The following is a 23,450-nucleotide window of genomic DNA, read 5'->3' as shown; positions in this document are numbered from 1 at the left end:
TCAAAATTTTCCTAAATGCACCTCACTGCACAATGCAAAGCACTCCAAAAGCAGCTTTATTCCAGTAAAGCTTCTAAATCGATATCTTCTTTTTTATTTATCCCAGCAAACTATTTATTTTAAAACAAAATTCTGGTGTTTTTTCTTACTTGTGATTTTCTGCATTGTATCTTCTCTTCCGATTGGATTACATTTGTTATATCAGACTCTATCTTCAGTTGGTTGAAATTCATGAAGGCTTCTAATCCTGTTCTTCAATGTACCTTTTTGTGTTGCCATCAGTGAGCTTTTTTTGCTACCCACCAGCTGGGTTGTTGAAAAAAATTTAGTGGACTTGAATGGGCAGGAGATTTCTTTCAAAACTTCTGAAATTCATTCACCCAGTCTGGTTGCAAAACCACTGATAACTAATGCATGAATATGGCTTTCCATAAAGTTTTACTCATTTGATAATATGCTCTTATAGTTTCTATGTAGACCAATTACTGGGATTTCACGTAAAAAAATACCAAAACATTAGTGAACAAAAGAAATGTAACATTTGCTACTGAGTTTTTTTTTATCCACAAAATGTGTAAATTTAATGTAGAAGGGAATAAATTTGCTTAAATAAGGCCCATTTTTTAATGATTTTTTTTATTTATATGTTCTTGCAAGTAAACACTTAAAAACTTTTCCCAATATTTCTTCCAGGAACAGGAGTTTCACAAATGGATCTATAATTTCATGTCTTTGCCTTTTCTTCTTTTCCTGAAGGCTGATTTTAGTGGGTCTTCAGGTACTTTACCTATTTTTCACATGTTCACAAAGAAAACTATTGAGTTTTTATCACTAGTACCCAAGGGTATAGTTCATCAGACCAGCCTATCTGACTATTTAACTCATTTGACAATTCTACAGCTTTTCTTCTGTATTCAACACTGAAGTTTTGCCCTTTAATCATAAGTATTAATTATGATAATGACCTGCTTTACAGCTGGTCTTTTTACTGATGATTGAGGCAGAAGAAGCATTGAACAATTTTGTGTGATTACCATTATCAGTAGCCCTCTTTCTTCCCTGGATGGGAAACCGCATGTCTCCTTCATGTTCGATATCAAGTACATATAGCACAATTTCTTGTTACCCTGACCGTCCTATAGTGGATCTCTAATAGCTACATGCTTTGCTGGTCGGATTTCATGCCTGCATATTTATGGTTTACTTTTTAGCTTATCCTTAGCAACTTGACCTCCTTTTTTATAAGTTGGGCTTTTTTCATGCTTTGAAAACCAGGAAGTGCCATGTTGGTCTCCTAATAGCCAGTGTCCTTCTCCCACAAAAATAAAGTTTGTCCTTGTCCTTACAGCAAGCAGAAGCTCTCTTAATTACCTTTTTAAGGTAAAATGTTTACTCTTTCCGAGGTTTCAAATCAGAACTTCCCTACATTCGTTGCAATTCTTCTGAATTCTTTTTTATTATGTTCCTCATCCTCCTCTCCTTTTCTATAGATTTTGACTGCTCTCAGCCAAGTGTTTCACATATCTTTCCTTGTAGTCAGAGAGTACTTTTCCCTTTAACTTTGAATCGAGTAACTTGCAGTTACCTTTTTCACTGTGGCATGAAAAATAACTAATAGTATATTGAAATATATTTGAATTTTATAATGATGATTCCTTTCAAAAATTATGGGTTTGTAATTAAATGCTCAATGGGTCCATGTCCTGTGTTTTAAAGATTCTGCTAGTTCTTTTAGCTATTTAAAAACAACAACAAAACACAACAGCAACAGAAAAAGCCACAAGCTATAAAAATTTTGATGTTCCTTTAAACTGATTCTACTGGATTTTTTGATCTGTATTTAACCATTAAACATAGCATATTATATGTGACTGTGCAGTATTTTCCACAAAATGTCAAAGTCTTACCCGGTTTCTACAATTATCCTTGTCTATGAGCTATTGCTACCATCCTTTTAAACCTTTTTCTTAATGTTGTTTTTTTTTTCCCTTCCTCTGTCTTCTCACTCTCTCCTTCCCATTTAATTTGATTTTTACATACATTTTATTTTTACATGTTAGCTGAAAGTACTTCTTATGGTTAAGGAAGACAAAACTCCCTCTGCCATCCATGTATTTATTGCTGTAATGAATCTATAATTGTCCAAGCTTTGTTTGTCCAAGAGGGACCCCAGAAACCCCAACATGATCCTTTAATTAAGCTCCTTAGACTGAGGCCCCTGGGATTCATTACCTATCTGGTATATCTGATTTGAGTGATACAAGGAACCTTCCATAATTTCTACACAGAACACCAACAAAAGTTCTGCTTGTTCACATCAGTGATAGTTACAGCTTTCCTCCTCTATCATTTGCTTAACTCCTGGTATTCATGTGAGCTCCTAGTCCAAATATTTGTCCCATCTATTTTTGATCAATTTTTGTTCAGAAAGATCCCAGTATTATTTATAATAGCCTAGGTAGGGATTTCCCTAAATTAATGTAGTGCTCAACAGAGAAACAGGAGACTGGATTTTATTCGGTATGTCCAATGAGTTAACTTTTTTCATAAGAAAAAGAGTTTTTCCACCATTCCATTGCCTTCTAAATTTCCCCCTCTCTATGTATCTTCTGTATTTAGCCTATATTTTTATTGTTTCAGATTTGAATTAATCTGAATTACTGTTCAATTAAATCTTTTTAAAGGCAGAAAAATGAAGAAACACCTGAGTGAACTTGTGGGTTTCTGTTTGGATCTGAGAAATGGCTTAATCCACCTAGAAATATGAATGCAACCTTGAGAAATATTTTTTCTTGCTATTGTTACCAAGGTTTTTAAATCTCTAAAACAATTTTTTTCAGAGTAGCATATAGCTCTAGTAATTATGATATTGAGTCGTGAGGCTGGAATATACAAAGGACATTTTTACAAATGCTGTTCATATTTATTCTTTTAAAATATTTAATTTCTTGACTACCAGCTATATCTATGACTATCTCTAGTTTTAAAACTGTCAAGCAGAAATAAAATAGTGTTTCCAACATGGAAAAGTTAAACTAGTCAGTTGTCACTTGCACTGTGAAGCAGCTTTTCTACTTTGCCAGCATGATTTATAGTTTTAATGTTTAATTTTCTTTTCTGTCAGACAAAAACTGTTCCACGGATATTGATGAATGTTCCTCCAAGCCCTGTAAAAATGGAGGCCATTGCCATGATTTGATTGGTGAATTTTACTGTAGCTGTTTGCCAGGTAAGAAGTCACATTTAATTGAGAAATGTTCTGTGGTATTCAAAAAAGAAACAGAGTTTTTTTCATAAGCACACAACTGAGTAGTAATTTAATCTGCCTGAAAAGAGAGAAGGATGAACTGGTATTCTTGAAGCATATTCTACAATTGTTATGCAGGTGGTGTCAATAGAATTTGTTTACAGAATACAACTTGTATTCTGGAAGTCCTGCCTTCCAAACTTATGAATAGAGAGCCTTAAAAATCAACCAGCTCTGCCAGGAGCATGATTTTGTTTCCATCTTTTTGACTAGCAAAAGTTGTTTTTAAAATTTCTGAAAGAAAATATGGACAATCTATACAGTAGTCGTCATAAGGGTTGCTGCGGTGGGTTGACCCCTGCTGGGAGCTGGGTACAGTCAGTTAATAACACATCATTTCTGTTGCTCCTTCTTCCTCAGGAGGAGGACTCCTCATGCTCTTCCCTTGCTCCAGTATGGTCTAACTCCCAAGGGAGAGAGTCCTCCAAGAACTTCTCTAATATGAGTCCCTTTCCATGGCCTGCAGATCTTTACAAACTGCCCCAGCATGGTTCCCTTTCACTGAGTGCAGTCCTTCAGGAACTGCCTGCTCCACTGTGGTTCCCCCACAGGGTCACAGCTCCTGCCAGGAAACTTGCTCCACTACGGGCTTCTCTCTCCACAGGGCAACAGGTGCTGTCAAAAGCTTGTTCTAGCTCAGTCTTACCACAGGAAGGGTCACAGCTTGCTTTGAATATCCACCTGTTTTGTCATGAGATTGTTCAGGAGCAGAAGGTAGATGTCTAATCCACCATGGACCTCCACGGGCTGCAGGGGCACAGCTGCCTCACCACACACGGATGGAAAATCTTGCTCTGGTGCCTGCAGCACCTCCACCCTCTCTTGTACTGATTTTGGTGTCTACAGAGCTGTTTCTCTTGCTATCCTCACACTTTTTTCTGTCTGGAGTTGCCCAGTTCATTTTTTTCCCCCTCATCTTAACTGTTATCCCAGATGCATTACCACTGTCACTGACAGGCTCAGCCTTGGCCAGCAGTGGATCATCCAGGAGCTGGCTGGCGTTGACTCCATCAGACCAGGGGGTAGTTTCTGGCAGCTGCTCAGAGAAGCCACTCCTGTACCTGCCCCCACTGGAACATTGCCATGCAAACCCGGCTCAGTTGCTTGCAGTGATGAGAAACGCCAGCAATATCTGAATTTGTCAAAAGGAGTCGATCAGCTTCTCTATCTTTATGTGGCATACATAACTTTACTCACAGAATCAAAGAATCGGTTAGGTTGGAAAACCCCTCTGAGATTATGGAGTCCAACAAATAAACAGTATCTTACTATGATATGGAGCTATATGTTTCAGTGTGGCTTTTCAGTAAGGATTGGTGCTACAGGCAAGAATTTACACATTGAAATGTAGTCTCTTTTAATATAACCAGCTAATTTAATATGTGACACTTGCATAACATGACTAATTTTTTTTTTATCCCCTGCTTTCTTTTTTGTGGGCTGACTGGTTGTCAGCCAATTGGAAAGTAGTAAGCAAAACATGAAGCAAAAGTCCTCTTTCACTTGAAGTTTTTTAATACTCTTAAGTCAGTTACATTGCATTAAACCCTATTCTAACAATGTCAAGTTAACAACGTAAGGATAAAATCAACCTTGTATTTAGACTGAAATATATCAAGTGGATAGGCAAAATAAGTGGTTTAAAATTTTTATGTCTCTATAAGAGCTATATAGGTTTTTAAAATGCATACAAGCTATTTCAAGCCTTATGTACAAATACCTTGAAAGTTATTGATGTGTAGAATACAGGAACTCACAGCCAGCACTGCCACTGAGTATTAGTATAAGGGCATGGATATAATAATTTGAATATATGTATAAATATTTGCGGATATTATTATTTGTAGAAGTATGTATATCTGTGTATTATACATGTGCATACATATGCACATGTTATATACACACTCATGCTGTCTTTTAAGACATGAGTCTTACAATAGACTTTCAAGATGCAGAAAATTAAAGGTTTATTATTACTGCTATTATTGTTATTATTATTTATTTTGGCTAAATTTTTAAGTTTGAATTCTTATAAGGTGCTGTAATAAATTAGCTTTACTTTTTCAGTTGCAAAGACTGTGACTATATTTCATCATTCCTTCCACTATGGATAAACACATGTCACATCTCATTTTGTCAGTGTAGCTTGCTCTGTGAAATCACAAACACAACAATAAGTATGAAAACATCTTCCTGTTATACTTAAAAAGTGAGATCATATGCATGAAATGAATACTGAAATGCTGTAAGAAGTACACATATGAAATCTCAGACTATAAACATTTTCTATTACCATTTTGAACACTTGTTAGATACAGTCTTTGTGAAGAATTTACCCATGTGCAAAATGTAGGATGAAAAGCAATGATTTAGACAGTATTTAGGACAGCAGAAAGGCAATATAGCTCCTGAAGGACAGCACAAAGGGATTTCAGCTAATAAATTGGCTTTATCAGGAACTCAATTTGAATGGCTCTCTGCGAATGCATGCACCATGGCGAATATACAGAAGGAGCTGGAGATGGGTGCATGCCTGTATGGCTATGATATTATTGGCATCACGGGGACACAACAGAATGACTTCTATGACTGAAGTGTTGCAATGGAAGGATAAAGGCTTTTTAGGAAGGGCAGACAAGGCAGATGAGGAGGCAGTGTTTGCACTCTACGTCCAGCTGGAATGCATGGAGCTTTGCCTGGTGATGGATGAGGAATCAACTAAGAGTCCATGAGTCATGATTAAAGTAAGGACAGGGACAGGTGACATTTCATTGAGAGTCTGGTACAGGCTCTTCCAGCAGGGAGTCCAAGAGGTTGAGGCCCTCTGTAGAGAGAAGGGAGAAGCCTCACATTCACAAACCCTAGTCCTCATAAAGGACTTCAATCATTCTGGGTCATAAAGGACTTCAACCATTCTGGGTTTGTGTAGCCAGAATTTGGGAGCTGAGGGGCTACAGAGACAACAGATGAAAGACCTTAATCAGGATTACTTACTACTCAGTGTAAAACTAAAGAACTACTGGTAGATTACAGCATAACACAAAACAGTGCACTATATCAAGGGACCAACATCAAAGCTAGAGAAAGAAATAGTATTGATTGGGAGTCGAATGTGACTTACTGAAATGACAATAATGTGCACAGATTTCTTTACCTAATCCCTGGGGAGTAATGGTGAAGCATCCCTACTCATGGAAGAAACTCCACACAGTTCCAGGAAAATGTACAGGTTTCTGCTTTGTGAAGGTTTGGTGTTGCTTTTATAGTCATAAAAGGAGGTATCAAAAGGTCAGTCAAAAATCTGATTTACTGTCCCATATCTTGCTTAAACATTAAGATATTCATTGGCAGATGGGTGATGCCAGACCAGCATTAACCCCATGGCACCAAAATAACTCACTTCAAGACAGTTTGTACTACTTGAGTTACCAGGCAGGTTAACAGACTGATAAATTCTTATGGGGGGTGAGAAGCCCTGCTACAGACTTGTGAAATAGCATCTGAATTACTGTATCTAAGTTTTGCATTCTCTGCTAAAAGGATGTTTCTTTACTGAGGCAAGTCTAGCAAAGGACCATGAAAATGGAGAACATGTCATACAAAGAGATGCTGATGCAGCTGAACCTGTTCACCCTGGAGAAAAGGCTGTGAGAATTTATTGGAGTTTACTACTACCATCCTGGAAGGATACAGGGAAGACAGAAAAAGGTTTTTCTTACAGGTCAAAATTCTCAGGACAAGAGTCAATGGACACAAGTCAGAATGCAGGAAAATTCAACATTAAGGCAGAAAAAAACACAAAACCAACAGCACTGTTAACTACTGGAACATACTTTCTGGAAAGCTTCCCCATTTATGGAATCATATTTGAATACTGACAGGGTAGTTCCCTTAGCTACCTGATCTAGCTGGGATTACTGTGAGGGAGTATTAGACTAGATGGCCTCAAGACATAATTTCCAATTCAAGATTTCCTGTGATTCTATCACTAAATAAGGGATATTAGCCCAGTTGCACCTTATAAATATGACACTTTTAAGGGGAATTTCAATTGAACTAATGGTACCTACACAAAGTCTTTACTGCTGTAAGCATTTTGACCAGATCTAAAAAAGTTCTGCATATTCTTAATTACAGTACTACATTTTATTATGTTTGTGTCTGAAAAGAATAAAAGTGTTTGTTTATATGAAATGTTTTTCCAAAACCAGATTTTTTAATGAAAATTCAAGAATTTATTCACTATCACTTTTTTCATGCATATTAATTTTTTATTCCACTAGAAAATGGTTATCAATGTATATTGAATTTAGAAAAGGGGAGAAACAAAGTTAAAAACAAGGGCTATGTTTTATGAAAAGAGTAGTCTGTCATCTGGAAACCTTGAATGGCCAAGTAGAGAAGCACAGTTTGAGAAAGAAGTGAGGAACCTCTTTCTAAAATTATAAGGTGTTTACTGCCAATATATATGTGATATTTATGGAAATTTTAACCTACAAGATGCTGGATTTTTTACAATATATTCAGAAATGCATCAAAAGTGTTCAATCGAATATAGCAAGTTCCTTATGGAAAAGTGAAGACCTTTTAAGTTTGTAGAAGACAAGCATGAGGGAATCTTAGAAACATAAAAAAAGCTTGTAACAGTTGACATTGCATTTCTCTATTTGTTACCACAGAATGGGATATAACTAGAGAATTTATTTGGAAGTTTTGGAAAAGGATTAGACAAGTTCACAACCAAAATATCTATAAATCAATACTAAAGAATTCTTTGACTTTTAAACACCAGAATATTTGGAGATTTCAAATGGAGCAGACAGCTAGAAGTTGCTGAATTAATAATCACACCCTAAACAGTCTCCTTTTTTCTACTCTCAGACAGCTGTAGTCTGGATGCACAATTTTTCCCTTTTAGAAAATATTACATCTACTACACAATTTCTTTCCCATCCTTATTTGTGCCTCAGTGATGTATCATCCCTGCTACACTTAACTGAATACATAAATATTTCTTTTTTTTCTTTTTTCTTTTTTTTTTTTTAATGGGATTACTGGATGATTAGCGGGATTACTGGATGATTAGTATGATTACTAAAGGAGACTAATTTTGAAGCAGAAAATCCTATCAGTTGATGGATTCAACCTAAAATCAATTTTTGTTCAACTTAATACACTGAATCAAAGGAGCAGTACTTCTGATTAAGAGTAAACATGCACACAGAGAAATTGTAAATCAAATTCTTCCTTTTCAGAAGGTGTTGCTGTTATTAAAGTTTAGTGTACCATGAAATAAGACTGTACTTTCTTTCAAACATTTCTGGCAACCCTTGTTATGAAGTAGATGCTTATACATGAAATTTTTTATGCCAGGAAGAGACCTAAGAAAAACTATTGCGTGCTCTGACTCAAAAAATAAAGTGAATCATCAAGACTACTGATGAAAAAAGTTTACAAAACCATTCAATTCTTCACGTTGCTGCTGCACAATGATCCTTAACATAGAATTTGTAATGATATTTTTGCTTTGATTTCAAAGTTGCTTGATCAGAAAGTGCAGCATTTTTCACATGAAGCTGTTGCTCTGCTTGCCAAAAAGACTGCCTGATGTGTAGCTTAAAATTCCAATTCTCTATTTCTTGCTCCAAGTCACAATTCACTTATGCAATTTGTAAATCATGTTTTTCTTCTACCTAACATCCTAACTGGGATAGAATTCTTTCTAAACAAGTCCATCTAAATACCTGTAGAAAGGTTATTCAGCAGACTGACTCAGAAGATACTTTCAGCATTTATACAACAAATAGTACAGAATTGCTTGTAGCAGTAGTTAGCAGACTCAATATTTTAGGGAAATAGAGGTCATTTTATTTGTATGATGTTGTCTCTTTTGCAACGTCTTAATACTGAGACTTCTGTAGGCAGTCACATCCATGACATTTGTGTTGGCTCTTAGTCAGTGATGAAGGCTGAGGCCACCTAAAGTCTGAGGTGCTGGAGGAGCAGAGGTTATGTGGATGGGTCTCCAGGACCTGCCATTTTTACCGCCCCTTGCAAAAGCACTATCTGGAAACAGTGAGTGACAGGGGTCTTTCCCAAGAGTTTATTATTAGGGGTCTTTCCCAAGAGTTTTTTCTTACACTATCATATTCTACTAGTTTTTTCTCTGATGGTTGTGAAATGTTAAATATATTTTAATACCCCACTAATTCTTCTGTGGTTTTAAGACTCAGTGTATTAAGATATTTTTCTAATAAAGATATTCCTAAACATACCCAGTCATTTTTTACCACTGAAGATAAGTTGTTTACTTCATTTTTTCATGGAGCCATTTACAATATTAGTTAAACTTCAAGTGTTTTTTACATTACATGTAACAATTACCTAGCTGAAAAAGGCAGCAATTCTAAAATTGGCACAAGCTGGGAGTTCCTTTCATAAAGAAAGGGAACTTTGCTTTTTCACTCTGGAAAAAAGCCCCTGATATTCTCATTATCAGAAGAGAAAGACTGGATAATACACAAGAAAATAAATATTTAATGGGTATTTCCCCCAAACTAAGAATTGATTGGATCTACATACAGGGTCTGGTTGAGATAGAAATAATCCTCTTCATAGAAGTTACAGTACTGTGTTTGAGATTTGTAACCAAAGCCGTGTTGCTAACTCAGGAATGTTTTGGCTGTTGCTGAGCAGTGCTTGCACGGCATCATGGCCATCTCTGTTTCTTATTTTGCCCTGACAGTGAGTAGGCTGGAGTGGAAAAACACCTCGGAGTGTGCAGAGCTGGGACAGCTGATCCCAAAGGACCAAGGAGGCATTCCATATGCAATAATATGGTCAGCCATAAAATCCTGGAAAGAGTTTTCTAACGTAGCTGTTGCTAGAGACCATATGGCCATTGGGAGGAGGTGAAGAGTGCCTTTGCATTACTTGGTGTATTTTTTAATTTATTTTTTTTTTGTAACCCACTAATTTGTCCTTATCATGACTCACCAGTTTTCTCACTTTTTCCTTTCCCATTCTCTATGTTAATCAACTTTCAAGATATACAAACCTTTTTCTACTTTCATGATTTTCACTAGAAAAGCAAAAGAACAGAGCAGAAAAGTCTTAAGTTTCATCACTGGTAATTATCCTAATTTTGGATTAACTTGGCATGCATGTTTGAAGTTGTAATGCTAACCTTCTGCATGTTCATGCAGACAAAAGTCTTTGAGATTTATGTAAATAAAAATGCTGCTGGAAAAATGCATAATAGCTAATTCCTCTAGTGGACATGTAATTGCTCAGGCATTCTGTATTCAAAGTGTGCACTATGATGTAATGGGTGTATCCTGTAATACACTGGCATCTATACCTTCTATTTGTTCAAAATGCTCACAGAATCACAGCAAGATTTAAAATTTTAACCGAGTCTTTATTATCTGTTAGAAATTGGTCATAAAGTATAAGGAGAAAATAAAGCTCTGCAATTTCTACTTCAGTGAGATTTCTCTATATTATTCTTATCGAAATAAGCATTTAGTGAGTTTTTGCACTGAAAGGCTGAAATATATAAAAGATTGGTAAATTAAGAAGAAGTAAAACAAGATACAATGACTTTTATAAAATATTGCAATAGATGTACCTTTTAATAACAGTTTTAAAATTAAAATTAAATTAAGAAGGAAGAAGAAAACTCACCCAATGACACTGAAAACCATTCATTATACATCAACACATACTATGTACATATATTTGTGCCCAAGTGCAGGAGAAGGAAAAGGTGGAATCCAAAAGTATCATACAAAAATAGGAAGGAGGAAAGGACAAATGAGAAGAGCAAAAAAATTTGAAAAGCTCGTTAAAAAGTCTCTCATAAGACTTTGCTGTTAAGGCAGCCTGTGATGAAAAAAAGAGAAAGTTAACATGGTGAAGGGACCACATGGAAAAGTTCTTGATATTGTAAAAAGATACCTTATTAGATGTAATAGCTTCATAAAGAAAGTTTCTTTTTTTTATAATTCCAATTTTGTACCTGTTTTCCAAGTTTTTCAATATAGTGCTTCGTGCCAGTGGTAAAAGAAATTTTCCTGCAATAGAACCAGAAAAAATTGTCAACTTCCTCTCATTTTTTCAAAAAATGGGCTGTCATTTATGAGGCTAAAAATACAGAGAAGAAAATTGATTAATAGCTCATTTGTACTGTCAATTCAATCTACCAACCCTAGCAGATGACTTAAAAATTTGACATTTTTCTTATAAAAACAACATTATTTATTTCAAGTGTCTAATAAGACATTGAGTTACCGCTACCAAAAGTGGACACAAAAGAGTGATGTCTTGAGGAACACTGTAATAACCCATTACAAATCCCCTAGGTCAGGAAATATCTCCATGACAGCTTTAGCTTGAGTCTATTCATTTCTAGAAGTACTGTAATGGCAGTAACAGGATGGAAAGGAATGATTATGATACTAACCAGCTATTTTAAAGACCTGCTAAAACCCTCAACGCTGTATTTCAGAATTCACCAAAGTTACATTCTTTCATAAAGGATTTAATTTGCCAATTGTGACTAATTTTTAATTTTCTGCTTCTTAAGTTTGGTATTTCTATATTTTTCTTCTTTTTTCTGATACATTATTGGAATATGTTCCCATGGTTAAGTGGCTCTTGGTTATAGAATGACCTCATTCACTTCACTTTTACTAAGAAATTAGTAAGATTTACACTTATGTAATCTCTGGCTCCTTTCTACCTTTTTCCATTTCTGACATTAGAAAATCAAATAATATTTGTTTTCAGACATCACATTCTGGAAAACTGCTTAAAGTTTTGTAAATAGGCTTAAAACCATACATTTTGTAGAGAACTTAATGTGATAATCGAGCTATCATCTTTTCCTGATGTTAGTATGCTGCACCCACTAAATATAATTTTTCTATGTTTGATTTATATGTTTAAAAATTGTTTATTCCAAAACTTCTATTTCTGAAAAGTAGATAATAAGTTATTGATGCACCACATGTCTAAATACATTCAAATTTCCAATAAAGGATCCAAAGGTTTTCAAATTATGGTCTGCTATGTTGTTTGGCTATCTCTGTTTTGAAAAAAGTAATAATTCAGAAGTGTATTTTTATAGCAAAAACTGAAACACTATTTATTCTACTGCCATTTCTAAAGAAATATTAACAGTCTTTATTTTGGATATAATTTATTCTTTTTCTTTGAAATTTCCACTTATTTAAGTCTTTATCTATGTTTTTATTCTGTCTTGATGCTTTTCTACCATTCTCTGAAATAACTTTCTTCTTTGACAACTCACTTTCCAAGTAATCTTCTGGTCCTACAATGTACTAAAAATTAATTAGTATTTGTTTGGTTTTCATAATATATGTCTCTGCTTGCATTAATAAGGAGTAAAAATATTGCATAAAATTCTCAACAAGTAAGATTTGTTTGCCTTACCAGACCTTCAGCAGAATCCATTACTGTTGCTTTATGTGGTTTAATCACCTTTTTTTTTTCCTTTACTTACCTGTTACTAAAATCAAATGAAGGATCAAATTTGGATTTCACATTATCTTTAAAATTTACAAAAGACAGACTAGAAAATACATGATAGATGACAGGGAATGTCTACGTACTTTGCTTCTGTCCATCAGATTGCTTATCAGCAAATTCTAAGAAGCAGTTCAACCCCAAAATTTTGCTTGCAACTCCAGTCTTAATTTCATGAATGGCATGAACAGCAAGCCAATGTATGTTTATTTTATTTTCATATTTTTCTTCCTAAATTCTACTTAAAAATCTTTTACAGTCCTGAGGAAATGCACCCTGACTTTATGTGGCACTTAAAACCATTCTCTTTTTAACAAAGTCATTGAACTTACTTTCTGTAACAAATTAATTCATCTCTAAAATAAGAATATTGAACTGAAGAGCTCTTTATTTAATCCACTGTTGCATTGCACAATGGGGGGGTCACCTCATCCTCTTATGTCCTTATTCTCGACACACAAAATCTGAAAGCATGCAATACGTCCGAGATGTAACAGAAGAAGAATAGCAACATTGCCCACTGCTTGTGCTGATTTTATTGGGAGCTTTGAATTTCACTGATCTTTTTTTCAGAGATGTTAAGCTGAAAATCTGTGTAATTCAGAAGGTAGCTAATTCATATTAATGATTACTATTGTTGTTTATATTTTTGTCATTGCTTTTGTTTGTTGGGTTTTTTTCCCTTCTGATCTGCTAGCAGCAATGTTTTTACCCCAATTCAAATCGGTATAAACTATTTCAATTAAGCAATTTATTACTCTCATTTTTCATTATCCATAATGGAATCGTAAATACCACAGGATTTGCATATTAATTACAGGAAAATGTTATATAGGAATAAATTACCCATTCCTAATAACAATTGGATTATGTTATACAATACATATCACCTTCTCAGCAGATCTTTACATCATTATAGAAGAAGCAGCAAACATTGACAACTTTTCAGTCCTCATGGGAAAATGAAAATGGATAACAGATATTATTTCATAAAGTTTTTATATTTTTTCCTACTCTTGCAGTTATTTTATTCTGCAGGTGTAAAACATCATTAGGTGCTGTTTTAATGCATCATACCACAAAATTATAAGATAGCCTGACACATTTCAAGCCAGAAAGCGCAGTCAGAATAAAAACTTACTCTGTATTTTCTTAGTGTAAATAAGAGACATTCTGAAGCTGTCTGTTGTGGTACAGTAATCAAATTTCTGCTGTAATAGCTGTAAGTCTTCTGGTTTATTACTGTAAGATGTGTAGAGTATGCCTCTGTTTTTCCTTAAAATTGTTCTTTAGTTCTAATCTATCTTTTAGTGGAACTGACAAAAATATTCTTACAGTATTGGAAGATGTATCTAGCTATTATGACCCTTTGCATAGGCTAAAGGGCTTTTTTATTAAAGAAAAACATTGTAGAGCAACAGTTCTCCTACATCTCATTTAAGTGTATTGCTTAAGGTCCAGCTTGTCCAAAAGCAGTAGACATGGTCATTGAAGTCAAGCAGCTAAAAGAGAACATGGTGCACTCAGTAGCCCTCATTGGGAGAAAGAAATTGTAGATGGGAAAGAATGAAGAGAGAAAAAGTTACAGAATGGTCAGATTTACTCCTTTTGAAAGAACTTTGATCAGAACTTCTGTTCTGCTGATTTGCGCTATGTTCAAGAATAGATGAAGAACCGTTGGAAAGCAATAGTCTGAACAGATCAAGCCACCTCAGCCACTCCTCATATGGCTTCCCTTCAAGATCCTTCACCATCTTTGTTGCCTTCCTTTGGATACTCTTTAATATATTTCTTATATTGTGTCACCCAAAACTGCACATGGAATTTGAGGTGAGGGTGCCCTAGTGAAGCGCAGAGGGTGACAATCCTCTCCCTTGCCCGACTGCTGATGCTGTGCCTCATGTTCTCCCAGGATAGGCTTCCCTCTCCTGGCTGCCAGGGCACTGCTGGCTCATGTTCAACTTTCTGTCAACCAAGACCCTTTCCACAGTGCTGCTTTCCAGTATCTCATTCCCCAGTCTGTACATTCATCCAGAGTTGCTCTGACCCAGATGCAGAATCCACCAGTTTCCCTGGCTGAATTTCATGTGGTTGGTGGTTGTTCAGTACTCTGATTCTTCTGTCTCTCTGCAGGGACTCTCTGCCTTTGAGAGAGTCAACAGTTCCTCCCAGTTTAGTATTATTGGCAAAATTAGTATTCCTTTAAGTCCTGTGTCCAAGTAATTTATGAAGATGTTGAAGAGCACAGGGCCAAGGAACCCCAGAGTCCTGTGGAGCCCCACCAATGACAGGTCACCAGTATGACATCACCCCATTCACCATATTCACCTTTTGCACCCAACCCCTGAGCCAGTGGATCACCCACCACATGATGTGTGTATCCAGCTGTGTGCTGGACATTTTGTCCAGAAGGATACAGTGAGAAACAGTATCAAAAGCTTTGCAGAAATCCAGAAGTATTACATTAATTGGCTTCCCTTGATCAACAGTGGGTTACCTTGTCCTAAAAGGAAATCATGCTTGATAAGCAGGACTTTCCCCTCATGAAGGGGAGACCAATATTGTGCCATTTTTCAGTTGTTTTTCTATAACTCCCGGAAAAATCTTCACGATTTTATCTGTCACAGAAGAATCTAGAGTGTTCAAATGAAAATGCATACTGTAAAATCTGTTTGTTTGGCTGCAGCTTCACCTGTGGTATTTAGAAAGGATTTAGAGCAATTTCATAGCTGGAGCTTTTGGTTAGGCCCAAGTTACAGAAAGGTAGAAAAGAGCAGAAGTGAAATATAGAACTGTCAGGTCTAACTTGAATTATTGAAAACATACTGGAGAAAATGTGACGGTGAACTATTTACAAGCATCTGAAGTCAACAAAAATATGACAGTCCCTAGGTAACATGATCCAACATGGACCTCTGAGGGCTTCAGGGGCACAGCTGCCTCACCATGGGCTGCACCAGGGGCTGCAGGGGAATCTCAGCTCTGGCACCTGGAGCACCTCCTGCCCCTCATTCTGCACTGACCTTGGAGTCCACAGAGCTGTTCCTCTCATTCTTACGCCATTTTTCCCAGGCCAAAATTGCCTCTGTGGAATCAGTTTTTTCCTCCTTAAATGAGATCACAGAAGGATTACCGCCATTTGCTGATGGCTTTGGCCTTGGCCAGGAGGGGGTCTGTCTTGGACATTGGCTGGTCAGCTGGCACTGGCTATGTCAGACATGGGGAAAGCTTCTGGCAACTTCTCAGAGAAGCCAGCACTGTGAGCCCCCACCCTGCTACCAAATCCTGGCCAAGAAAACCAAATTCACATGCAAAGGTGATAATTTTCCTCATTATTACCCCTTATTTTGTTCAACACAGCTATTATTAATTGCATATTTCTTACAATTTTTACATTTTGTACAATTTTTCAATAAGTACAATTTTTATATTTGAAATTCCAGAGGACCCAAGCAAAAGCAGAAATTCACTATGAGAGGTGTTGAATGACAAAAACAATTGCAACCACTCTATCCCAAAATCAAACAAATGAAATTATTTTTTATATAATTATGATCACATTCATTACAAATAAGGATAAATTGGCAACCCATTATGCAAGAATCCCAATGACAATGAAAATGTTGTCCAGGTTTTACATGAATTTATTAAATTATTTTCTTTCTTTCTTTCTTTCCTTTCTTTCTTTCTTTCTCTCCTTATTTCTTTCTGTTTAAGCTTTTCACAGGTATAATTTTAACGGGAACCATAAAACTTTTTCCCCAGAAGTAGTATTTGTTCAATAAGAGTGAACGAATGCACATCAAATCCTGCTGGCTCTGACAATAACCGTTAATGTGAGGTTTCAGTTAATAGTTTCAGATGTACCTGCCATCCAGAATATAAGGAGCCATGTAGTGAAATTGCCATAAATCACTGTGTGGCTGGACTATGTCAGAATGGATTACAATTCAATGATCTCCCTGGAGAATTTAAGTGTCGCAGTTTGACTAGTAAAAATCACTTTTTGTCATGAGGCATTTGGGTTTGTCAAAAAGAAATGTCTCAAGAATGTAAATGTGGCATGTAAAAAAAATAAAATTAAATATTCTGTTGCTAAATTTTCCTTATCTAAACTTCTGAAGTATCTTTTGGATATCTGTAACAGAAAATTAAATCAAAATGGGCTCATTTCTTTTTGTAGGAAATGTTAAGTATTGTTAATTACTGCAACTGAATCTGTTTTGATGAGAAACCTTATGAATAACCAGATATGTAATATTAAAATTGAGCCCTGAAACCACTACCCTTTGTTCTTCAACTTAGTATAGTGACTTTCTAAAGTAGATCAGATTGTTTAAAGCCCAATAATCCATGCTGTAATACTTCAATAATTAATTCAAAACACAGAAATAAAAGGAAGTTTGCATAGGTTAAGACCTTAATTTCAAATCTATAAAGTTATGAATATTTTTTTTATTTCATCAAGGAAAAAACCGGTTGGCTTTTCTATATTCATTATGTCTATTTTGATGAAAGTCACACATGCAACTATAGGTATATCTGTGCATAGCTGTTACCATCATTGATCAATGTTTTAATTCTATTTATTTATAATAATTTTTATATTAGTTTTATGTAGTACTTCATTATGCAGATGTTAAGATGCTATTTACAAAGGCAAAAATGCGAGACTTAAATTTTTAATGGCAATCAACAAGAAGGAAAACTTCAGCTGTGCAAGAATGTTGCACAGCTGCTGTTTAGGATGGAATTGAAACATAGCTTAAAGTCACCTTTTTGCATCTACTGATTTAGAAACGAAAATGAGTGCATGTGTAGGGAGTTTTGATATGCATTGCCTTGTATTTATGCCTCAAAGGGCTGTTCAACAAGACAGAACTTGTAAAGCGCAGCATGTTCCAGCAATTTACCCTGATGGTCAGAAGCTGCTGTCTTCCCTCATGTAACAAGATGTTCAAAAGTTAAAAAAATCTTCCAGATCAGGAGGTCTTCAGTCACGCTTTAAGAACACAGTTTTCATTTCCTCTTGTTTAAAGGCTATGTCCACGCAGTACTGAACTTCTGAAATTTTGTAATTATTTAATATAGTCAACTGCACTTAATAAACACTATTAAAACTAGGTTATGTTTCGTTTTGAAAGCTATCACGGCATACAGTAGGAATGCAGATTTATTTGAACATCTTTGACCAAAGAGTCTTCCTCTTTGTCTAAAAATTTGACTAACACAATGTCAGATATGAGGAACCTCAATGGTACACTGAAATCTGTTGTGGCAATACCTATGCTGCTGAAACACGGCATTGCTTTATAAATATATTTTTAAAGTATATGTGAAGTTCAGATCTTCAGCCAGACTTAGTATATAAGTTCATAAAATACTGGAATTCATTATATTTAAGTCACTGAACCAAATCTCTGGTTTAAGTCTTTAGTGGCTTTTCATGCTGCACTTGTTAAATTAAAATAAATTGGTCTAGTCTGTTTTGATCTTTGTTGCACTAAAAATATTTAGAAAACTTTAAGTGCTCAGCTAATAGGAGACCAGAAAGCTATACTTCTTATGCTTTAGCTCACTAAGTTTTTATGACCAAACCAAAATGTCTAAAATTTGAAACTTTGTGTTTATATTCAGCATTTGGATACTAGCTCCACACATACAGATTGATTTTTCAACTGCTTTATATCACATAGTTAAATATATTAATGTGGTTTGGAAAAAAATCAGTCAAAGAAAGAATATTTTCTTGCAACTATTTATTGTGTATGTTCAAAAATAAAAGTTCTGTCATCAATGAAAATTATTATTTCCTTGATGCCCATTATATTTTGAAGGGTTTTTATTATAATTTGAAGTACAGCTTTATCATTGACTTTATGATGACTTTGTTCCATTTAGAGTTGTTTTGTATATGAAACTGAATCTTTCAAGGAAATTTGAACATTTTACCCTCTCCTAAATAAGATTTTAAAACATTGGAAAAGTACACATTTAATTGGTCTATCACTTGTCTGTTTTCTCAGATTAACTGTAATAAATTTCCTAAGTCTTCTGTTACTCTATTTTTCAACAGGTTTTACTGGTGAGTTATGTGAAGCTAATGTTGTTGCCTGCCTATCACAACCATGTGGATCCTCCAGCATCTGTAAAGACACTGTGGGTGGCTATCTCTGTTTCTGTGCCCCTGGCTTTATAGGTGAGTTCATAGAAATGCTGTTTAACAAGTCTCAGTCAGTCATAAACCAGAGAATAGATGTTTGTTCAAAAGTAGCAATAGATAATTTAGCAGTGTGTCTCTGATCCAGGCAGAAACAACTTTTGTTTCCTGGCACACAAAAGTACTTGGCTGAGTAAAGGTATTCACCTGTAAAAAATACTGACTACAAGGAACTATTTCCACTCCAATTACTCTTTATACTATTTTAGACATGGTGTCTGTCTTACACTGATGTGATTTGAACTCCCAGTCATATGCAAGTTTGCCTTAATCTATCTCCTTTGTGCTCTCTGTAATAATAAGACTGCAGTAACAAGGGTCTCATCTGCCAAATATACATCCAAGGTCCTGGACAGGTTTAACTACCCATGTTTGTATCTACCCTGCAGGCCATTGTCATTACACTGACTGAAGTTAGTTTGGCTATGTCAGCATACTGACGTGATATTTTCAGACGCCAGTGTAAAAAAAAATTCCAGATACATATACAGGTATTTTTGATCAACTATATAGTGAAATAATCAAGGGCAGTAGGAATTTCCTGAGGGGCAGATCAGCTGTGCTACCCAGATCCATCCTGTCTAACTCTAGGAACATTGAGAGGGCTCCAAAAGCAGGAATAAGATGACACTAAAATCTCCCTCAATAGTCAAGGGGGACACAGACAACCAGAGATCTTGAGAAGACTTCATACCTCTTAACTTGCTGTTCTGATCTTTAAAACAAACATATAAATTAAAAAATTAATGAAAAATAATATAATAGAGAAAGATCATACTATTTTAATTTTTTTTAATTGGAAACCGTATTTACATTTGCAATGTTTTACAAAAATTCAAGGCTTTCTTTCCCTTAAAATATGAAAATATGCAAGTTTTTGAGTACATCTGTAAGGACTCTATAAAACCTTTGTTGAACATTTTATTCTGCTTTTTTCCTCTAATCAACAAGAAATGAATTCCCCAAAGACAATTTATGGCTCATTGTTAAAAGCTTCCTGTACCTAAGCTCAGTTATTTCATTTTGTTGTTGCTGCCTGCACTGATGGTTCACTAGTAGTGTGTTCTAATGAAATGAATCCTCCACTTGTTTCCAGGTCATAACTGTGAGATTGAAGTGGATGAGTGTCTTAGTGACCCTTGTCACAATGGAGCTACTTGTGTTGATCACCTGAATGCCTTCAGTTGCATCTGTCAGGATGGATTTGAAGGTAAAAAAAAAAAAATCCACAGAATGTTAACTATGTAAACCTACTCAGAGTTTTACACCATTTTTTTAACATATCGGATGAAATGCATGTATTCACATATAGGTGTCATCTGAAGTCATAAACATGTCAGATAGAAGAAGTATATCTTGACTAAATTACCCATTTTGTTTTCACGATAGCACGGAACTAGGTGTTTTCTGCTAACTGGTGTCTTGGCTGTTGAAAATGGATCTGTGGGGTTCAGTGAATTCTGCAAAGAGGAGATACATTTTCTTCTGCAAGCATTTAAAATATTTTGAAGTTTTAATATCTTCAAATTGAGAAAAAATCCAGCTGTGTGGTAAAGATTTCGGTTTTGTCATATTTGTACAATTTATATGAAAAATTTAATAGCTGTGATAAGTAGGCGCATTAGTAGCTGCAGCTATGCATTAACCTTAGATCAGGAATTTTAAGTGTATCCATTTTCTATTTAAAGCATCATTTTTTAAACATCATGGATGTTTAATCATTAAAATACAAATCAATTCATAATTCAAATGTCCCAGTGTAAAATAGTACATTTTTACCACTCATCTACTCAGAAGAATTATCACTTGCATTTTTATTTCTTTAAATGCTTTTAACTTCCCAAATCATGCAATTGATGCAATTTTTCAATTATTCTTGAAAGGATAAAGAATTTGGTTCACTGAAAAATATTAGCAATGAAGTATTTTTATACATTGAGCAGTTATGTGGGTTTTTTATAGTCTACATTGGAATAAATTTTCTTCTTGTCTATAACGGATTTCTTTGCATAGTTTTTTGGGAGAATATCTTTTGCCTTATCATGAACACATTGAGTATTTTCACTCACACCACTGCAATGCTGTCTAATTTGGTTTCTGTTCTTCTATATTTATATACTGAGATTTTTTTTTCTTTAAGCCTTTGTAAACTGTTTGATTACTGTACTTTTGGTATTTTTGAAAAAATAGTGAAAAAGTTAAGCATTCAGAAGATGAACATCTGTCATAAACAGATCTGAATATTAAAAGGGTATCAAATAGATTCTGATATATGAATTACATTCAGTTAAAATAAATATTGATCTTTACCTAAAGGTGCCATGGAATAACTTCTTTCCCCTTTCCTTGATTCTATATTCATAGGTACAACTTGTGAAGCAAATATAAATGAATGTCAGTCTTCTCCATGTCTTCATAATGCATCATGTGCAGACCTTATTGGTGGCTATAAATGTGTCTGTCTACCTGGCTTTACTGGTGAGTTGTTTTCACAGCAAACTTTTTTTTTTTTTTCCACAGCCAGGTAGTCCACAAAGCATCCATTAAGACATTATTGACTAATTTGCTTGTGTTCTATTGTCATTTCTCTCTATCTGCCCTGATCTAATGTTTAATTTGCATTCCAACTAACTGGAACACTGACTGCATCTGTAAACTACATAACACAAGATAAATTAGTCTGCATTTAAAAAGGCCTTCAAAGCTTGCACACATAAAGAAGACTAGTTACCATTAAGTAACTCAGAAATAAGTTGGTATGTATTTGTGGTTATAAGAACAAAATAGATGTTGAAATTAGTAATGCGGCTGTTTTTTTGGCTGATGTATGTTAGCTTATCTTCACAAGTTGCTTGAAATTTTTGTGGTGCAAATGAATTAGAAACTGGCACCTGATTTTTTAGTAAGTGTTCAAAACTTTCATCTTTTCAAAGGTGCAAGATGTGAAACAGATATAGATGAGTGTGCTTCATTTCCCTGCAAGAATGGAGCCACCTGCATTGACCAACCTGGTAATTATTTCTGCCAATGTGTGGCTCCGTTTAAAGGTAATGAACACCAAGGGAGAGGGGAAAGCAAACATAATTAACTTTATGAGGCATTTCTATCACTTATTTAAATGCATTTCAGTGTTCCTACAGCATTAATAGCTCTTCACTTCCCCAAACAAAGCTTTCAAAGTGACCAGCCATATATATGCCTTCACCTGCAACTATGGTGAAGGGAACATTGTTTATATACCTGCTAGGTGTGTTTCTTTATTAAACAAAATTGATACTTTAAAATCAGTTTGTTAGCAGAATAAAAATGCTTACATAGGTAATAGGAGGTATGTACTTATTAAGCTGCCATCACTAAGATTGGTTGATTTTCTACACAGTTTTCTCTCCAATTCTATTGGCATTCTCTACATTATTTTATCATTTTTAGGAAGAAATGTATAACTATCTTGGAATCCAGAAACTGTGTGATTATTTCTCTTGATGCTTTTAAAAGAAATACACTTGAATTGCAAAGGTTATTGTGATATTTTTCATATAAATTTTTCATATAAATAAATTTTTCAGTTACATTTTAAACACTACTAAAATAATTTAATGAAACAAATTGTGTGGTGTTCTTGAGCAAATATAGTTCAAGTGATGGCCTCAATTAAAAGCACCTATTGATTTGTAAATTAAATATAAACACATTTTTACTCCAGCAGTTCAATATAATGATACTTAGGATTCCAGAACAATCATTAAAAGGCAATTTTCCTGGTATGTTGAGACAGCAGGACTTTTACCCTATAGGGAAGATGGTTGAATAAAATTCATTTTTCATGAGCTCATGAACAAACACTCATGTTTGTTCTTATTATTTTAATTAATGGTCAAAATTTAGTTTGTCATTTTTGTTAGTTTTAATTTATGTTCTACTGAATAAAATCAATTACAATAAGAGGTAAATGACTACTGCAGTATCAGAATTGCCTCTGTGCAGGAAGATGTAAAATAATTTTCAGTACATGGTTAGAAATACTAGTCTCTTGAGTAAGTCTTGCAAAAGGAACCAGATTTCCATCATATTTTGGTATTCATTTAGATATTTAAGTAAGTAATTAAAAATTCAGAAAGTCAACCTTTCTGTGGTCATCCTTTGAGAGACTAGCAGTGTCACATATGCTTTATGAAAAAGGGAAGTCCTGCTGGAAAGACTCATAAAATGTAACTGAGGTCCTCTGAGAACATTATAGGAGGAAGTAGTTAATGGCCTGCTGTGCCACTGAGACATTCACAAGTCTATAAGGCCAGATGGGATCCACCTGAGGGTACTGAGGAACTGCCAGAAGAGCTCACCAAGACACTGTCCATAATTTGTCATCAGTTCTGG

At 35.0% G+C, this 23,450-nt stretch overlaps 1 protein-coding gene across 4 annotated transcripts in view; it reads left to right on the top strand.

The window, feature by feature from the left end:
• EYS (eyes shut homolog) overlaps positions 1-23,450 on the top strand; it is a 789,226-nt gene that overhangs the window by 274,896 nt on the left and 490,880 nt on the right. For 3 of the 4 annotated variants that reach the window (XM_038131820.1, XM_038131818.1, XM_038131821.1), the window contains 5 exons: positions 3,125-3,229; positions 18,933-19,055; positions 20,173-20,286; positions 21,441-21,554; positions 22,010-22,123. In XM_038131820.1, coding sequence (XP_037987748.1) covers positions 3,125-3,229; positions 18,933-19,055; positions 20,173-20,286; positions 21,441-21,554; positions 22,010-22,123 — 570 coding nt within the window. The remainder of the gene's footprint in view (positions 1-3,124; positions 3,230-18,932; positions 19,056-20,172; positions 20,287-21,440; positions 21,555-22,009; positions 22,124-23,450) is intronic. The other variant, XM_038131819.1, reaches the window with a different exon arrangement.

This window comes from Motacilla alba, chromosome 3 (genome assembly GCF_015832195.1).
Source record: "Motacilla alba alba isolate MOTALB_02 chromosome 3, Motacilla_alba_V1.0_pri, whole genome shotgun sequence".
Taxonomy (NCBI): domain Eukaryota; kingdom Metazoa; phylum Chordata; class Aves; order Passeriformes; family Motacillidae; genus Motacilla; species Motacilla alba.
The sequence above is the reverse complement of the archived record's forward strand: the minus strand, read 5'-3'. Positions and strand labels throughout refer to the sequence as shown.